The 15396-nt window shown below is 34.9% G+C and overlaps 2 protein-coding genes across 2 annotated transcripts; both read left to right on the top strand.

Annotated features, from left to right (window-relative positions):
* Positions 1-4846: 4846 nt before the first annotated feature.
* LOC133333442 (protein bric-a-brac 1) lies at positions 4847-7692 on the top strand. Its single transcript, XM_061541763.1, is given in 3 exon segments — positions 4847-4901; positions 5732-6300; positions 6382-7692. Coding segments are annotated over 3 exon segments (1920 nt in total). The 3' UTR covers positions 7678-7692.
* A 4872-nt stretch (positions 7693-12564) lies between these two features.
* LOC133333454 (RNA-binding protein 45-like) lies at positions 12565-14910 on the top strand. Its single transcript, XM_061541774.1, has 8 exons — positions 12565-12896; positions 12999-13342; positions 13403-13645; positions 13701-13764; positions 13829-13926; positions 14417-14523; positions 14588-14758; positions 14822-14910. Exons 1-8 carry the CDS (start codon positions 12586-12588, stop codon positions 14894-14896), a joined length of 1413 nt encoding a protein of 470 aa, XP_061397758.1. The 5' UTR covers positions 12565-12585; the 3' UTR covers positions 14897-14910.
* The last annotated feature ends 486 nt before the right edge of the window (positions 14911-15396 follow it).

A 15396-nucleotide genomic window follows, 5' to 3' on the forward strand; every position in this document is an offset into this window, starting at 1 on the left:
CGAAACTATATATGGGAGCTACATCTAAATCTGAACCGATTTTTACGAAATTTAACACACATCTTTCTAGACTTAATTCAGTACGCTGTGCCAAATTTCGTGCAAATCGAATGATATATAGGGACTTTGGTGCACCATTTACTGAAAATCGGACGAAAATATATATGGGAGCTATATCTAAATCTGAAGCGATTTTTACGAAATTTAACACACATCTTTCTAGACTTAATTCAGTACGCTGTGCAAAATTTCGTGCAAATCGAAGTATATATAGGGACTTTGGTGCACCATTTACTGAAAATCGGACGAAACTATATATGGGAGCTATATTTAAATCTGAACCGATTTTTACGAAATTTAACACACATCTTTCTAGACTTAATTCAGTAAGCTATGCCAAATTTCGTGCAAATCGAAGGATATATAGGGACTTTGGTGCACCATTAACATAAAATCGGACGATAATATATATGGGAGCTATATCTAAATCTTAACCGATTTTCATAAAATTTAACACACATCTTTCTAGACTTAATTCAGTACCCTATGCCACATTTCGTGCAAATCGAAGTATATATAGGGACTTTAGTGCACAATTTACTGAAAATCGGACGAAAATATATATGAGAGATATATCTAAATCTGAACCGATTTTTACGAAATTTAACACACGTCGTTCTAGACTTAATTCAGTAAGCTATGCCAAATTTCGTGCAAATCGAAGTATATATAGGGACTTTGGTGCAACCATTTACTGAAAATCGGACGAAACTGTATATGGGAGCTATATCTAAATCTGAACCGACTTTTACGAAAGTTAACACACAGCTTAATTCAGTACACTATGCTAAATTTCGTGCAAATCGAAAGATATATATGGACTATGGTGCGCCATTTACCTAAAATCGGAAGAAAATATATATGGGGGCTATATCTAAATCTGAACAGATTTTTACGAAATTTAACACACACAATTGTAGACTTAATTCAGTACGCTATGCCACATTTCGTGCAAATCGAAGCATATTTAGGGACTTTGTTGCGCCATTTACTTAAAATCGGACGAAAATATATATGGGAGCTATATCTAAATCCGAACCGATTTTTACGAAATTTAACACACATCTTTCGAGACTTAATTCCATACGCTATGCCAAATTTCGTGCAAATCGAAGGATGTATAGAGACTTTGGTGCGCCATTTACCTAAAATCGGACGAAAATATATATGGGAGCTATATCTAAATCTGAAGCGATTTTCGCGTAACTTAACACAAATCTTTCTAGACTTAATTCAGTACGCTATGCCAAATTTCGTGGAAATCGAAGCATATTTAAGGACTTTAGTGCACCATTTACCTAAAATCGGACGAAACTATATAAGGGAGCTATATCTAAATCTGAATCGATTTTAACGAAATTTAACACACATCGTTCTACACTTAATTCAGTACGCTATGCCAAATTTCGTGCAAATCGAAGTATATATAGGGACTTTAGTGCACCATTTACTGAAAATCAGACGAAACTATATATGGGAGCTATATCCAAATCTGAACCGATTTTTACGAAATTTAACACATATCATTCTAGACTTAATTTAGTACGTTATGTCAATTTCCGTGCAAATCGAAGGATATATAGGGACTTCGGTGTGCTATTTACTTAAAATCGGACGAAAATATATATGGCAGCTATATCTAAATCTGAATCGATTTTCACAAAATTTAACACACATCTTTCTAGACCTAATTCAGTACGCTATGCATAATTTCGTGGAAATCGAAGGATATATAGGGACTTTGGTGCACCATTTACTGAAAATCGGACGAAAATATATATGGTAGCTATATCTAAATCTGAACCGATTTTACCGAAATTTAACACACATCTTTCTAGACTTAATTCAGTACGCTATGCCAAATTTCGTGGAAATCGAAGCATATATAGGGGCTATGGTGGACCATTTACTGAAAATCGGACGAAAATATATATGGGAGCTATATCTAAATCTGAAGCGATTTTCGCGTAACTTAACACACATCGTTCTAGACTTAATTCAGTACGTTATGCCAAATTTCGTGCAAATCGAAGGATATATAGGGACTTTGGTGCGTCATTTACCTAAAATCGGACGAAAATATATATGGGAGCTATATCTAAATCTGAAGCGATTTTAGCGTAACTTAACACACATCGTTCTAGACATAATTCAGTACGCTGTGCCAAATTTCGTGCAAATCGAAGTATATATGGACTTTAGTGCACAATTTACTGAAAATCGGACGAAAATATATATGGGAGCTATATCTAAATCTGAACCGATTTTTACGAAATTTAACACTCATCGTTCTAGACATAATTCAGTGCGCTATGTCAAATTTCGTGCAAATCGAACGATATATAGGGACTTTGGTGCACCATTTACTGAAAATCGGACGAAAATATATATGGGAGCTATATCTAAATCTCAATCGATTTTTACGAAATTTAACACACATCGTTCTAGTCTAAATTCAGTACGCTATACCAAATTTCGTGCAAATCGAAGTATATATAGGGACTTTGGTGCACTATTTACCTAAAATCGGACGAAAATATATATGGGAGGTATATCTAAATTTGAACCGATTTTTACGAAATTTAACACACATCTTTCTAGACTTAATTCAGTATGCTAGGCCAAATTTCGTGCAAATCGAAGAATATATAGGGACGTTGGTACACCATTTACCTAAAATCGGACGAAACTATATATGGGAGCTATATCTAAATCTGAACCGATTTTCACGAAATTTAACACACATCTTTCTAGACTGTATTCAGTAGTCTATGCCAAATTTCGTGCAAATCGAGGATATATAGGGACTTTGGTGCGCCATTTACTGAAAATCGGACGAAAATATATATAGGAGCTACATCTAAATCTGAACCGATTTTTACGAAATTTAACACACATCTTTCTAGACTTAATTCAGTACGCTATGCATAATTTCGTGTAAATCGAAAGATATATAGGGGCTATGGTGGACCATTTACCTAAAATCGGAAGAAAATATATATGGGGGCTATATCTAAATCTGAACAGATTTTTACGAAATTTAACACACATCATTGTAGACTTAATTCAGTACGCTATGCCAAATTTCGTGCAAATCGAAGGATATATAGGGACTTTGGTGGTACCTAAAATCGGACGAAAATGTATATGGGAGCTATATCTAAATCTGAAGCGATTTTCACAAAATTTAACACACATCTTTCTAGACTTAATTCAGTATGCTAGGCCAAATTTCGTGCAAATCGAAGGATATATAGGCACTTTGGTGCACCATTTACCTAAAATCGGACGAAATAATATATGGGAACTATATCTAAATCTGAACCAATTTTTACAAAATTTAATACACATCTTTCTAGACTTAATTCAATACGCTATGTCAAATTTCGTGCAAATCGAAGGATATATAGGGACTTTGGTGCACCATTTACTGAAAATCGGACGAAAATATATATGGGAGCTATATCCAAATCTGAACCGATTTTCACGAAATTTAACACACATCGTTCTAGCCTTAATTCAGTACGCTGTGCCAAATTTCGTGCAAATCGAAGGATATATAGGGACTTTGGTGCACCATTTACCTAAAATCGGACGAAAATATATATAGGAGCTACATCTAAATCTGAACCGATTTTTACGAAATTTAACATATATCATTCTAGACTTAATTCAGTACGCTATGCCAAATTTCGTGCAAATCGAAGGATATATAAGGACTTTGTTGCGCCATTTACCTAAAATCGGACGAAAATATATATGAGAGCTATATCTAAATCTGAAGCAATTTTTACGAAATTTAACACACATCTTTCAAGACTTAATTCAGTATGCTATGCCAAATTTCGTGCAAATCGAAGGATATATAGGAACTGCTTTTTCCAAATTTCTATAGGGTTCATCCTTGGGCCAAATAAATGAGCTGTGCCAAATTTTATCCAATTCGGATTATAAATTCGACATGTACTTTGTTTACAATTTAACATGGACAGACAGACGGACGGACATGCATAAATCGACTTAAAAGGGAATTTTATGCATATTCTCAAAAGGAACCATGTGTCTATGCACAGAGACATAATACCCTGTACCACAGTTTGGTGAAGGGTATAAAAATATTTTTCCAAAATTGGTGGCAGTTTCGAAATTTTTTGAGTTATTATTTTCCAAAATATTTGGCATCTCTTTATGTTACCACTCCTCCCACCCTCTTCATAATTCCCAACAATGCTCCATGTATTATTTAGACCAACAACAACCATGAGGAATATGTTGTTGCGTTTGTTTGTTGTGGACAATTGGTCCTGCAATTGCCTACAAAGTGAGTATGCGTATATGTGTGTGTGAATGGCCCTGGTATTTCGAAGTGTTTGAGCCTTGCCATCGTCATAACTCCTTCTCTATCTCCCTCTCTCTCCCTCTCTTTGGACCCCTTCCCGCTGTGTGTTTCATTTTGGTGCAACTCATTACAGTTTGGCGGCAAATCACCCGGTCTAATAACGCTAATGCTTGTGGGCCATTGGGCTGTCTCTTGGCCAAGAGAGGAGTTTTTTTCCGTTGTTTGGAATTTACCAAAAACTTGTTGTTGCAATTGTAGTTAGAAAGCAGCGCATTAACAAATATGACATTCGTTTGACACTCACACACCGACCCACACACACTCGACGATACGAACACCCCCACCCCCGACCAGCTTCATTCACCTGTATATTTACGAATGCACAAAGACGCAGCATAGTTTTGGCGAAGATTTTTAATGCCGTGTACGCCAATTGGTGGTGCAACAATGGACAGTGGTTCCGCAATATGGTGGGGGAAAGGGAAATTGCGGGAAGAGGAGATAAATTTTAATCATCGATTTTTCCAGACTTCTTGTGTGAAAAAATTTAGAAACTAGGATTAGCTGTAATTCTATTCCCAAATTGAAACACTGTGCAGTGACACCACTTCTGCCACCGCCATCATCATCGTCTGTATGTCGGTGACATCCTGATAATCAACTAACGACCAGCGTGAGCTGGAAGAAATGCCATGGCCTGCCATTATTAAACAAATCATTTGACAGGTAATCACAAATGAATTTCTCGGCACAAAGCAGCGCTCAAGTCAACGGTGATGGGGGTGTTGAATTTATTGCAGCTGTTTGAAATTAGTTTAAAGGATATTAATATAATTATCCTTAAAGGATATACCATAGAGGAAATATTAGTGTTCATCTGAAAACTAAATAAAAAAGTATTTTAACAAAAATCCGCGGCTTCTTGAAAAAATATTTTTAAAATTTCAGGTCGTATTTTTTTGCAAAATTCAAGCCTTTAGGGCTACTTGAAAAAGTATTTTTTAAAAAATCCAAGACTACTTAAAAACATGTTTTTTAAAAAATCCTAGCCTTGAGGGCTACTTAAAAAATATTTTTTAAATACTACGAGCCTTTTTAAACTTGAAAACTATTTTCAAAAATTCACTCCTATATTAGACCAGAAATAATATGTTTCTTTAAATTCCGACTCTGTAGGTTACATACCTTATTTAAAAATATTTAAAAACCCACTTGGGCAATTGTGCGTATGATTTATGAAATTATGTAGGAGTATTGCTCATACGACCCTCAACCCCACACCAATATTCTATCACCAATTATCTAATATTTTGTATTCAATTCTTTTTTCTCAGGCAAAAATGTTGGAAAATTCTCATGCCTGGATGGGTGGTTCCAGCTCATCAATAGCAGGTTTGTATGCCTATTAATCACATCAAAATTCTCCGTTCTCTTTATTTGTTTTCTCCTTCTCGCTCTCACTCTCCCACCCACCAGCAGATAGTTACCAATATCAACTGCAATCCATGTGGCAAAAATGCTGGAGCACCAATCAAAATCTAATGCATCACTTGCGTTTCCGGGAGCGTGGCCCTCTCAAATCATGGCGTCCAGAGACAATGGCCGAAGCCATTTTCAGTGTCCTCAAAGAGGGCCTGTCCTTGTCACAGGCTGCCCGCAAATATGATATACCCTATCCGACATTTGTACTCTATGCCAATCGGGTGCACAATATGCTGGGACCTTCAATAGACGGCGGTCCCGATTTACGTCCCAAGGGTCGGGGACGGCCACAACGCATCCTCTTAGGTATATGGCCGGATGAACATATTAAGGGTGTCATCAAAACGGTTGTCTTTCGTGAGGGTAAAGATATCAAGGACGAGGGTCTGGTACCTCATCTACCCTATGGACGACATTCGGTAAGCTAACGTTTCGAGCATTTTCATTCTAGCGCCGGGTCTAGAAAGCTCTAATGTGGCGATTTTCCCTTTTTGTTCTAGCCTATTTTTCCATTTCAGCAGGAGCCAAGTGTCAGTTATCCGGGTGTGAGTGCCCAGTGTCCGAATGGCATACCGACTCCCACACCGACCGGCGATCAAATGGCCCAGGAGGCTACAGCGGCTGCAGTGGCGGCAGTGGCCCACAATTTACGCCAACAAATGCAAATGGCAGCTGCCCAGCAGCAGCAACAACAACAGCAGCATCAGCAACAACATGGTCCGGACCATGGTCCAGCTGGTCAAGGTCTCTTCAATCTCCCTCCCCATTTAGCCGGCAGTGGAGCTCTGCCGGTACCCTCAGGTCCTGGTGGCATGATTTTACCCAAGACGAGTATTTCACCGGCCCTCAGTTCGGCATCAAGTTCAGGGGCAGTCGGCTCTATGATGGGTCCACGGCATGCACCATCACCTTGTGGTCCCGGATTACCTGTCATGACCCAATTACCACCCAGTGTGGCAGCAGCTTTACACATGGCAGGGTCACCGGCCTCGCGATGTGATCCCAACCCCCTTCTAAGTCAACAACAGCAACATCAATTGCATCAACTACATTTACAACAACAACAACATGCAATGCATCAGCAGCAACAACAACAGCACAAACATCAGCACTCACATGCACACCCGCTCCACCAACAGCAGCAACAACAACAGCACCACCACCAGCAACATCATCAACACCAATTGGGTGCCTATGGTCAACACCATCTGTCCCTCGGCCATCCATCCGCATTGACGGGGATGGGTGGTGGCACCTCCACCCACCCATCGCACCACCCCCAGCCAGCATCATCAACGGCCACAACGACAGCTTCCTCTACGAAATCATCATCGTCCACAGTGTCGCCACTGCGACGTACCAGCCCACCCAGTGTCTCACCACTGACCGAACTTGGTCTTGAAATGGCCTTTAAACCGGCACGAGCTTTTTCACCATCGCGATTGTTTTCCGATGACATTGCAGATATTGTGGGGGCAGCAGCAGCGGCCGCCGCTGCCGCAGCTGCGTCGTCTTCAACGCCATCATCATCGTCGGCCGGCACATGTACAACAACGGCCACTGTAACAACGGCCACAATAACGGCATCCAGTTCGTATGGTTTACCCGCCACCTCGACATCTGCCATGTCAATGGATGCGAGTGGGCAAATGGGGGCAGCGCCTTCTTCTTCCGCGGGTCCATCATCCTCCTCGATGACCACCACATCGTCCTCGACAGTTGTAACTTCCGCCAGTAGCAGTAACATAAGTTCCACGGGCATTAAACTCGAACCCATTACTACAAGTAGCGAATAAGAATATATTCAATATAATATAGGCATACATATATACAAACATATACACACACACGCATATATATATACATTATATATATAAACAGGAAATCAAAATGTTTAAAAAATATTATTTCATTTAATCTTCCAAAACATAAAATTAAAATCAAAAAAAATAATATTTTCTCAGTATTATGTTGTTTTGCAGTGAAATCAAGAGAGAGAGAGAGAGAGAGAGAGGGAAAGAGGGAAATGAATTATTGAAGATCTCTTCACCTTCCTCTTTCTTTCTCTTGATAAATTACAGTTTTTATTCTTTTCTCTGTAACATTACTCCATATATTCCATTTTAAATGAAAATATAGTCAGAAATACAGCAACAAAACATACATACATACATACATACAATAGCATTAGAGTAGTAAACAACAACATAAACTAGAATATTAATAAAGCAACAAAAATAAAATAAATAAAATAAAAAACAACATGAGTATGGAAGAGAGTAATCATGCTGATACTCTGTCCTGTTCTGTTCTCTCTGTTTACAGAGACATATAAAGCATGATCCTATCATGATGAGACTCACACCAATTATCGATTATCTGCTTATGCAAATGTAAACAGAGAGCGAGAGGCAGATATATTAACAGGAGAACTCTTTATTTAGTGTAGTTTCATTTTATCGATGACTGTAATAATTGAAAAGAAACATTTTTAATATTTCTTATTGAGAAAAATAAAAAATTATTAATTAATATAAGAAAAATATAAAGTAAAATTAAATAAATAAACATCAACAAACTTAAAGATCTCCTTAAAATATATTTAAGTTTACAATTTAAGATGTTAATTTAAAAAACAAATAAATGTAACTCTCTGGTAGTATTAGTATTTTCGTATTTTTTTTTTAAGGAAGATGTGTTTAATTTTTTTATTATTATTTTTTTATTATTAAAGAAATTAAAAATTTAGGTTTTGTAATTATAACTTTTGTATTTCAATTTTTAAATTAAATGTATTGCAATAAAATCCAATAAGTTACTATTTGTTCGATGATATTTTAAAATATTTTTTTTTCATAAAACTGATTTAAAATTTTTATTTTTTATTATTCTTTTTTTAATATAAAAAAATAAAAAAAAATTATTTCTCCTCTCTTTTATTTTTTAATACTTTTATTAGGTTTTTGTAATAATTGTAATTTATTATTGAAATTATTGTTATACTTTTTTAATAATGTTTATAATATTATAAATCAAACGTGTGCGTACAAAATTATTATTTTTATCTATTTTTTTATATATATCTTTTCTTTAAATTAAAAAATAACAAAAAAAGTGTACAAAGCAAATTGTTTGTAAAACAAAAAATCAAAACGAAAAAAAAACAACAAAAACTCAAGATTTTTTAGGAAACAAAATTTTACATTTTAGGTCGTCGTAACACAACAAGAACAACAAAATTGCCTTTTGGAATAAAATTCAAAAATTTATAAATTAGAAGAAAACAAAAAAAAAAATACAAACAATTTATACACAAACAAAAAAACATACTTAAGTACATATAAAAATGAAAAACAATTGAATTTTAAATATAAAATTTTTAGTGAAAATTTTTATTTTATTCTCCAAACTAGAAATTTTTTGTATTTATATCATTTTTAATTTTTTTATAGGTATGTTTTGAATTTCAATTAAGTAAAAAAAAATTATTTCATAATTTTTTTTTCAATTAAATTTTTATTAAATAAATAATTTATTTAATAAGAGTCTCTCACAACGCTTAATATTATTAAGAATTTATTTATAGCTGAATTATGTATATTTCTTTAGATTTTATAAAGCACACAGTTTCTCATAAATATTAAGTGAAAATATACATACATAAAATATATTATTTACAGTAGTAGATGAACAAAGGAAACCAGTACAGAATATATAAATTTTGAAAAGGATACCTTCCAATTTTTCTTATCAGTATTGTTTTTTTTTTTTTGTATTATATTATTTCTTGCCATTCAAAGTTTTAAAATAGTTTTTTCCAAAAAATATGTATATTTTTTTATTTTTCAATAAATAATAAATAAAACTACAACCACAACAATAGTAATTTCATAGAATCGTATTACATACTGTCATGTGCATAATTATGTTGATATATTTGAGGGGCTTTAGAAAATTGTTTCCAGTATTTCCACTTAGTGTAACATCGGCTAATATTAAATAAATATCGACTCATAAATTTGAAGTCATTGAGAAGTATGCCTGATCCATTTGGCAATATCAATAAAATTACAATATTCAATTTTTTTTTTTTTTGTAAAATTTGTTTTAATTTAAAATGTATTTAAAACTTCAAATATTTAATTTGCCGAATGCCCTTTCCACTCTAAATTTTATGTAATAACGGCTTGGCAACATTCCGATATTTTTGGGATTTTTTTGTCAGTTTAATATTATATAATTTGGTATTTTTAAATAAGAGATGGCAGACAACTAATATGCACAAGAAACTCCACGCGAAACATAAATTCTCTAAAACCATAAAAAACTGGCTATCATTTCAAAACCAATAAAATATGATCAAATATAGAACAGACAAAAAAACAATATTCCTCCAAAATAAAATACATACATAAATATATTTTAAATATTTATAATTTCACAGATATAATTACATATATATATATATATATATGTAATAATTTTTATATATAAATACATAACATATAATATACAAGTATTTGTTAACTACAATAATAACTTTAGTGCAAATTCTCTAAAAAACAAAAATGTCTAACTTTAACAAAAAAACTGTATTTTAATTATTTAAAAACATTACATTTCTTATTATAGTTTATTTATAGAAATTATTTATGTCCTTATTTCGTGTAATGCATAATGTAAAAGTATATAATTAATGTCAGTGAAAGAAAATCAAACAAACAACATCAAGCAGAAATTATAAATAATAATAACAAAAAAATACATTTCTTTTTGGAAAAAATAAAACAAAATAAAAATTACTTTAAATTGTGTGTTTTATTGTTACAATTTTTTATATTATTATTTATTAAAAATATCATACATTAAATATTCAATTTGGTAACTGATATCAAATTGGGGTGACATCTATTGGTGAATAGCAAAAGCTTAATCATTCTATGTCTATGTGTGTAACAACGGCCTTTTATGTGAGACATTTAAAAGAGTGACGATTGTTTCATTCGATGACAAAACAAAGCTCTCTCTCAGTGTCGAAGTTATGGCAAGACTCTATTATTCTCTCAGTGGGCAAGAAATAGCAATATTTGGTATATAATTGACGTTTTGTTATATTTTCTTTATCTCTGTTTTTGTACCAAAATCCATACCAATCGGCCGTCAGGTAACCATTTCCCTGTGAAAATAGTGTCATGTAATCACTTTGCAGTGAATTGCGTATGCCGTTGTCGGCATATAGTCTAAACGCAACCAGAGAGTCTAGAGTCAGCGAAGGTCGTATACGGCTGACGTTCGCGTCTAGCGGCTTGACGCTAGAATATATTTTAGAGTCTAAACGCAACCAGAGAGTCACGAGTCAGCGTCATACTTTTTCGCCGGCGTGAAAACCAAACGAAAGAGTTGGCGTTAGCGGCACAAAATGTCAATTATTTGTTTTCATTTTCTGACAGAAAATTTTACGTTGTGCAAACCAAAATCAATTTATTATTTAATTAACAATAATGTCAAGGAACTTGGGGAAAATTATTGAAAAAAATATTTTTCTTCCATTTTATTATTAATTCGTTAAACTCTTAGAGTCTAAACGCAACCATAGAGTCTAGAGTCAGTGACAGTCGTTTGCCGTGTGTTTCTTATAGGCAACGGGAAATCGCGACGGCTGACGTTCGCGTCTAGCGGCATGACGCTGTAGATTTTATCATTTTTGCTCAGCGTCATACTCAAAATTTCTCTCTTGCTCTCAATAGAGTTGCCATATTTTAGGTTAAAATCAACAGTGCTACCAAATTTCTATGAGAATTTATATCAAAACATATGGCAGTACTGTTAAAAAAACAAATATTTTCAAAGATTGTGGATGTTTTTTAATGAATTATTAATAAAATGGAAGAAAACTATTTTTTTCAATAATTTTATCCAAATTCATTGACATTATTGTTTATTAAATAATAAATTGATTTTGGTTTGCACAACGTAAAATTTTCTGTCAGAAAATGAAAACAAATAATTGACATTTTGTGCCGCTAACGCCAACTCTTTCGTTTGGTTTTCACGCCGGCGAAAAAGTATGACGCTGACTCGTGACTCTCTGGTTGCGTTTAGACTCTTATTCATTTTTGCTCAGCGTCGTCTGTTACCAGCCACGGCTTCATTCTCGTTGTCGCCATGCATATAGCAACGCCGTCACACATTAACAGTATAGCTCGGTTCTCTGACTGCGGTTCTTTTAGTTTCCATCCCACATCATTCGTAAACTTTCGGTTATACCATTTTGAGTTCATCTTTATTGGCCATTTTGTCTTCTCCTCCCATTCGTTTGCAAGTGGAACGTTTCGATTTTTATACAAAAAGTCGATTAATCGATTAATCGAAAGTCGATTTACTTTTCCCTAATCATAATTTGCCTAAACCTCATTCGTAAACAACACGGTTTCCATTTGGTCTCCATCCCACCTCATTCGTAAACTTTCGGTTATACCATTTTGAATTCATCTTTATCGGCCATTTTGTCTTCTCCTCCCATTCGTTAGTAAGTGGAACGTTTTTCAATTTTTCTTCAGGACTTCGACACACGTCATTCTCTCTCGACACACGTCACTCTCTCTCTTCATTAGCTTGGCTTGGTCTTTGTCGGTCTGTTTGCAAAAATAAATTCGATTTTTCGGAAGTTTCCGTCCTAAAATATTTAAATTTTAATCTAAAATATGTACGAAAATCGTTCACAATCTCGTGATGGAGGGCGTGGTGGCCGCGACCAGGGCGATGACCCGCCCATGTCACGTCTATTCATCATTTGCAATAAGGCCCATACCGAGGAAGATTTTCGTGAAGCATTTAGTCAATTTGGTGACATCGAAGATATCTGGGTGGTCAAGGATAAACATACGGGAGAAAATAAAGGTATTACCTATATCAAATATGCCAAGACATCACAGGCGGCCCGGGCCCAAGAGGAAATGAATGGCAAGACAATTGGTACACTGGATAGGACATTGAAAGTTTTGGTTGCGGCAAGGTATGTTTGTGTATCTATATTGTGTTGAGTGTGTGTTTGCTAAGAAAAACAATTACTAACATTTCATTTCCTCCCCTAATTTGTTGTTGTTTTTTCTTCCAGTCGCAATCAAGGTTCCAACAAATCCGACAATGAACATGAAAAATATGTCCGCCTGTTTATTGTTTGTCCCAAAACGGCCACCGAAGATGAGTTACGCGATGAATTCAGCCAATGGGGTAAAGTGGAAAATGTCACATTGTTGCGGGACAAACAGTCCGGTAATCCCAAAGGTTTTGGTTATATACGCTATGGTAAATTCTATGATGCTGCTGTGGCCCTAGAAAATTGTCCAGCCAAATATAAACCGGTTTTTGCTGAACCCAAAGATTCGGGACGGTCTTTATCCGCCAGAGATGATAATGCAATGATGGGTGGCGGTCGTGGTGGTAGTGGTCATGGAGGGCGTCATGGTAATATGATGCATGATAACATGGGTTTTGGTGGTCCCAGCAATAATATGCCAGGCATGGTTGGTGGTGGCGGTTTTAATAATATGCCATCTGCGGCTGCTGCTGGTGGTAGTTACAATAATTGGGGTGGTATTTCTAGCAATAAAGAAATGGCACAATTTCTACGTTTACAAAATGTTCCCGTACCCAATCCCACCTGCCTGGAGGTTATTATTAGTAATTGTGTTAATCAAGATCAGCTGTGGCAATTGTTTAATATTATTCCTGGTTTGAATAATTGTAAAATCTTGAGGGAGTGTAAGTTTGAGGTGTTTTTTATTTAGAGACAAATTTAAAAATTTATTTTTTATAGGTGGTCCACGTACCAATGAAGCCATTGTTGTCTATGACAGTCCTGAAGCAGCCATATATGCAAGGTAAATATTTGTAGTTAATAATAATTGCGTATATTTCTTAACGTATTGATTTTCCATTTTACAGGGATAAATTACATGGCCTGGAATATCCTGCCGGTGAACGCATCATAGCCAAAATTTCTGGCATGAGTTCTGCACGCATTGATACTTCGTTTATTGATAGTAAGTTTTTATACCCTCAGCCTTTGATACGGTGAAAATGTGCCTCATCGAAATATTGGTTTTAGACCCCATGCTTCTTTGGACCAAATCCGTTTCAGAAAAATTTTTATAAAAGTCCAAAAAATATATGGAAAGTATTCTATATCGATAAATTTGATAGGGAGGTTTTCTAAAAATGAGCCAAAAATCCGCTCAATTCCGAAGATTTGGGGGTACAGTTAAATGCGTAGTAAATCAAAACCTGGACCGATATATCCAATTTTCAATACCAAACATCGTAGGAGTAGTAAAAATGTATAGGCAAAATTTCAAAGCTCTATCTTAAATATTGCGAACTCTTTAGTGATTTCAACAAACAGACGGGCATGGCTAAAACGACATAGATTTTTTGGGTCTAAGGTGAATACTTCGATGTGTTACTAACGGAATGACAAATTAAATATATACTACACCTTATATATATTTAAAAAATCCATCTATTTTCTTTCAGAACGTTCCAAAATGGATGCCATCTGTAATGTACCTCTGCCACCCGTTGAACCTATGGCTTCGGCCGATGCACAATGTGCCCAGCGTTTATTTATTGTACTGGCATCGGTAAGACAAAAATAATATTTCTATTTTTATTTCGAAAATGCTTGAACATTTTCTTCTTTTATAGAATATACCAATATCAATTTTGAAAAATGTCTTCTCCTGCTGGAGAGGGTTAATGGATGTCTATCTATTGCCAAATAAAAATTGTGGTTATGTTAAATATGCCAACAAGAATTCGGCAATAAATGCCATGCAAACGTTGCACGGTGCTGAAATATGTGGTACGCGTATAAAGGTAAGTTGTAAAGGACTTGAGAGTGATTTCGAAATATTTATTCTTTTTTTAATTCCCCCTCAGGTATTGGAAGCTGAGGAACGTGATCACAATAATGATGATGGCGATGGTAATCGTAAACGTATGCGTCGCAATTAAATGTAAGTAAAGAAGCATTGGATATTCTTAATTTTGTAAATATTTTCTTTGTATATCCGAAAAGCATGGGGATACTTTGAAGATTTTGTCGTTGGATGTAGTTGTGTGTGTGTGTGATTGACTTCAGGTTTACCACCTAACATTTTACAAATTGATAGGAGGAAATATTTTCTGGTACTTCATGGCTTCTAAAAGTTTTAAAGGGGTATGTCTGTTTAGATGAGCTGAAGGAAGTATGTTATAGGCAAGCTGAGGATAATCTGTATGGACGAAGTAAATGTCTATCGAGACGAGGTGATATAAGTCTTGTTTAGACAATTTGAAGGCAGTTTTTATAGAAAAGCTAAAAGGGAAGAAGGGAATCTGCAGGAGTTTTTTAGAGAAGAGCTTATAGTCCTTTTGGGACTATTTTTTTAAATTTTTTTTTCAAGGACCATATATAGACGTATATTTTTGCAAGGGCCATACATAGGTGTGAACTATTTATACCCTCCACCATA

The sequence above is a fragment of the Musca vetustissima genome, unplaced genomic scaffold (assembly GCF_032173495.1).
Source record: "Musca vetustissima isolate MV318-11 ecotype Yass unplaced genomic scaffold, APGP_CSIRO_Mvet_v1 utg3767, whole genome shotgun sequence".
NCBI classification, from domain to species: Eukaryota; Metazoa; Arthropoda; class Insecta; order Diptera; family Muscidae; genus Musca; species Musca vetustissima.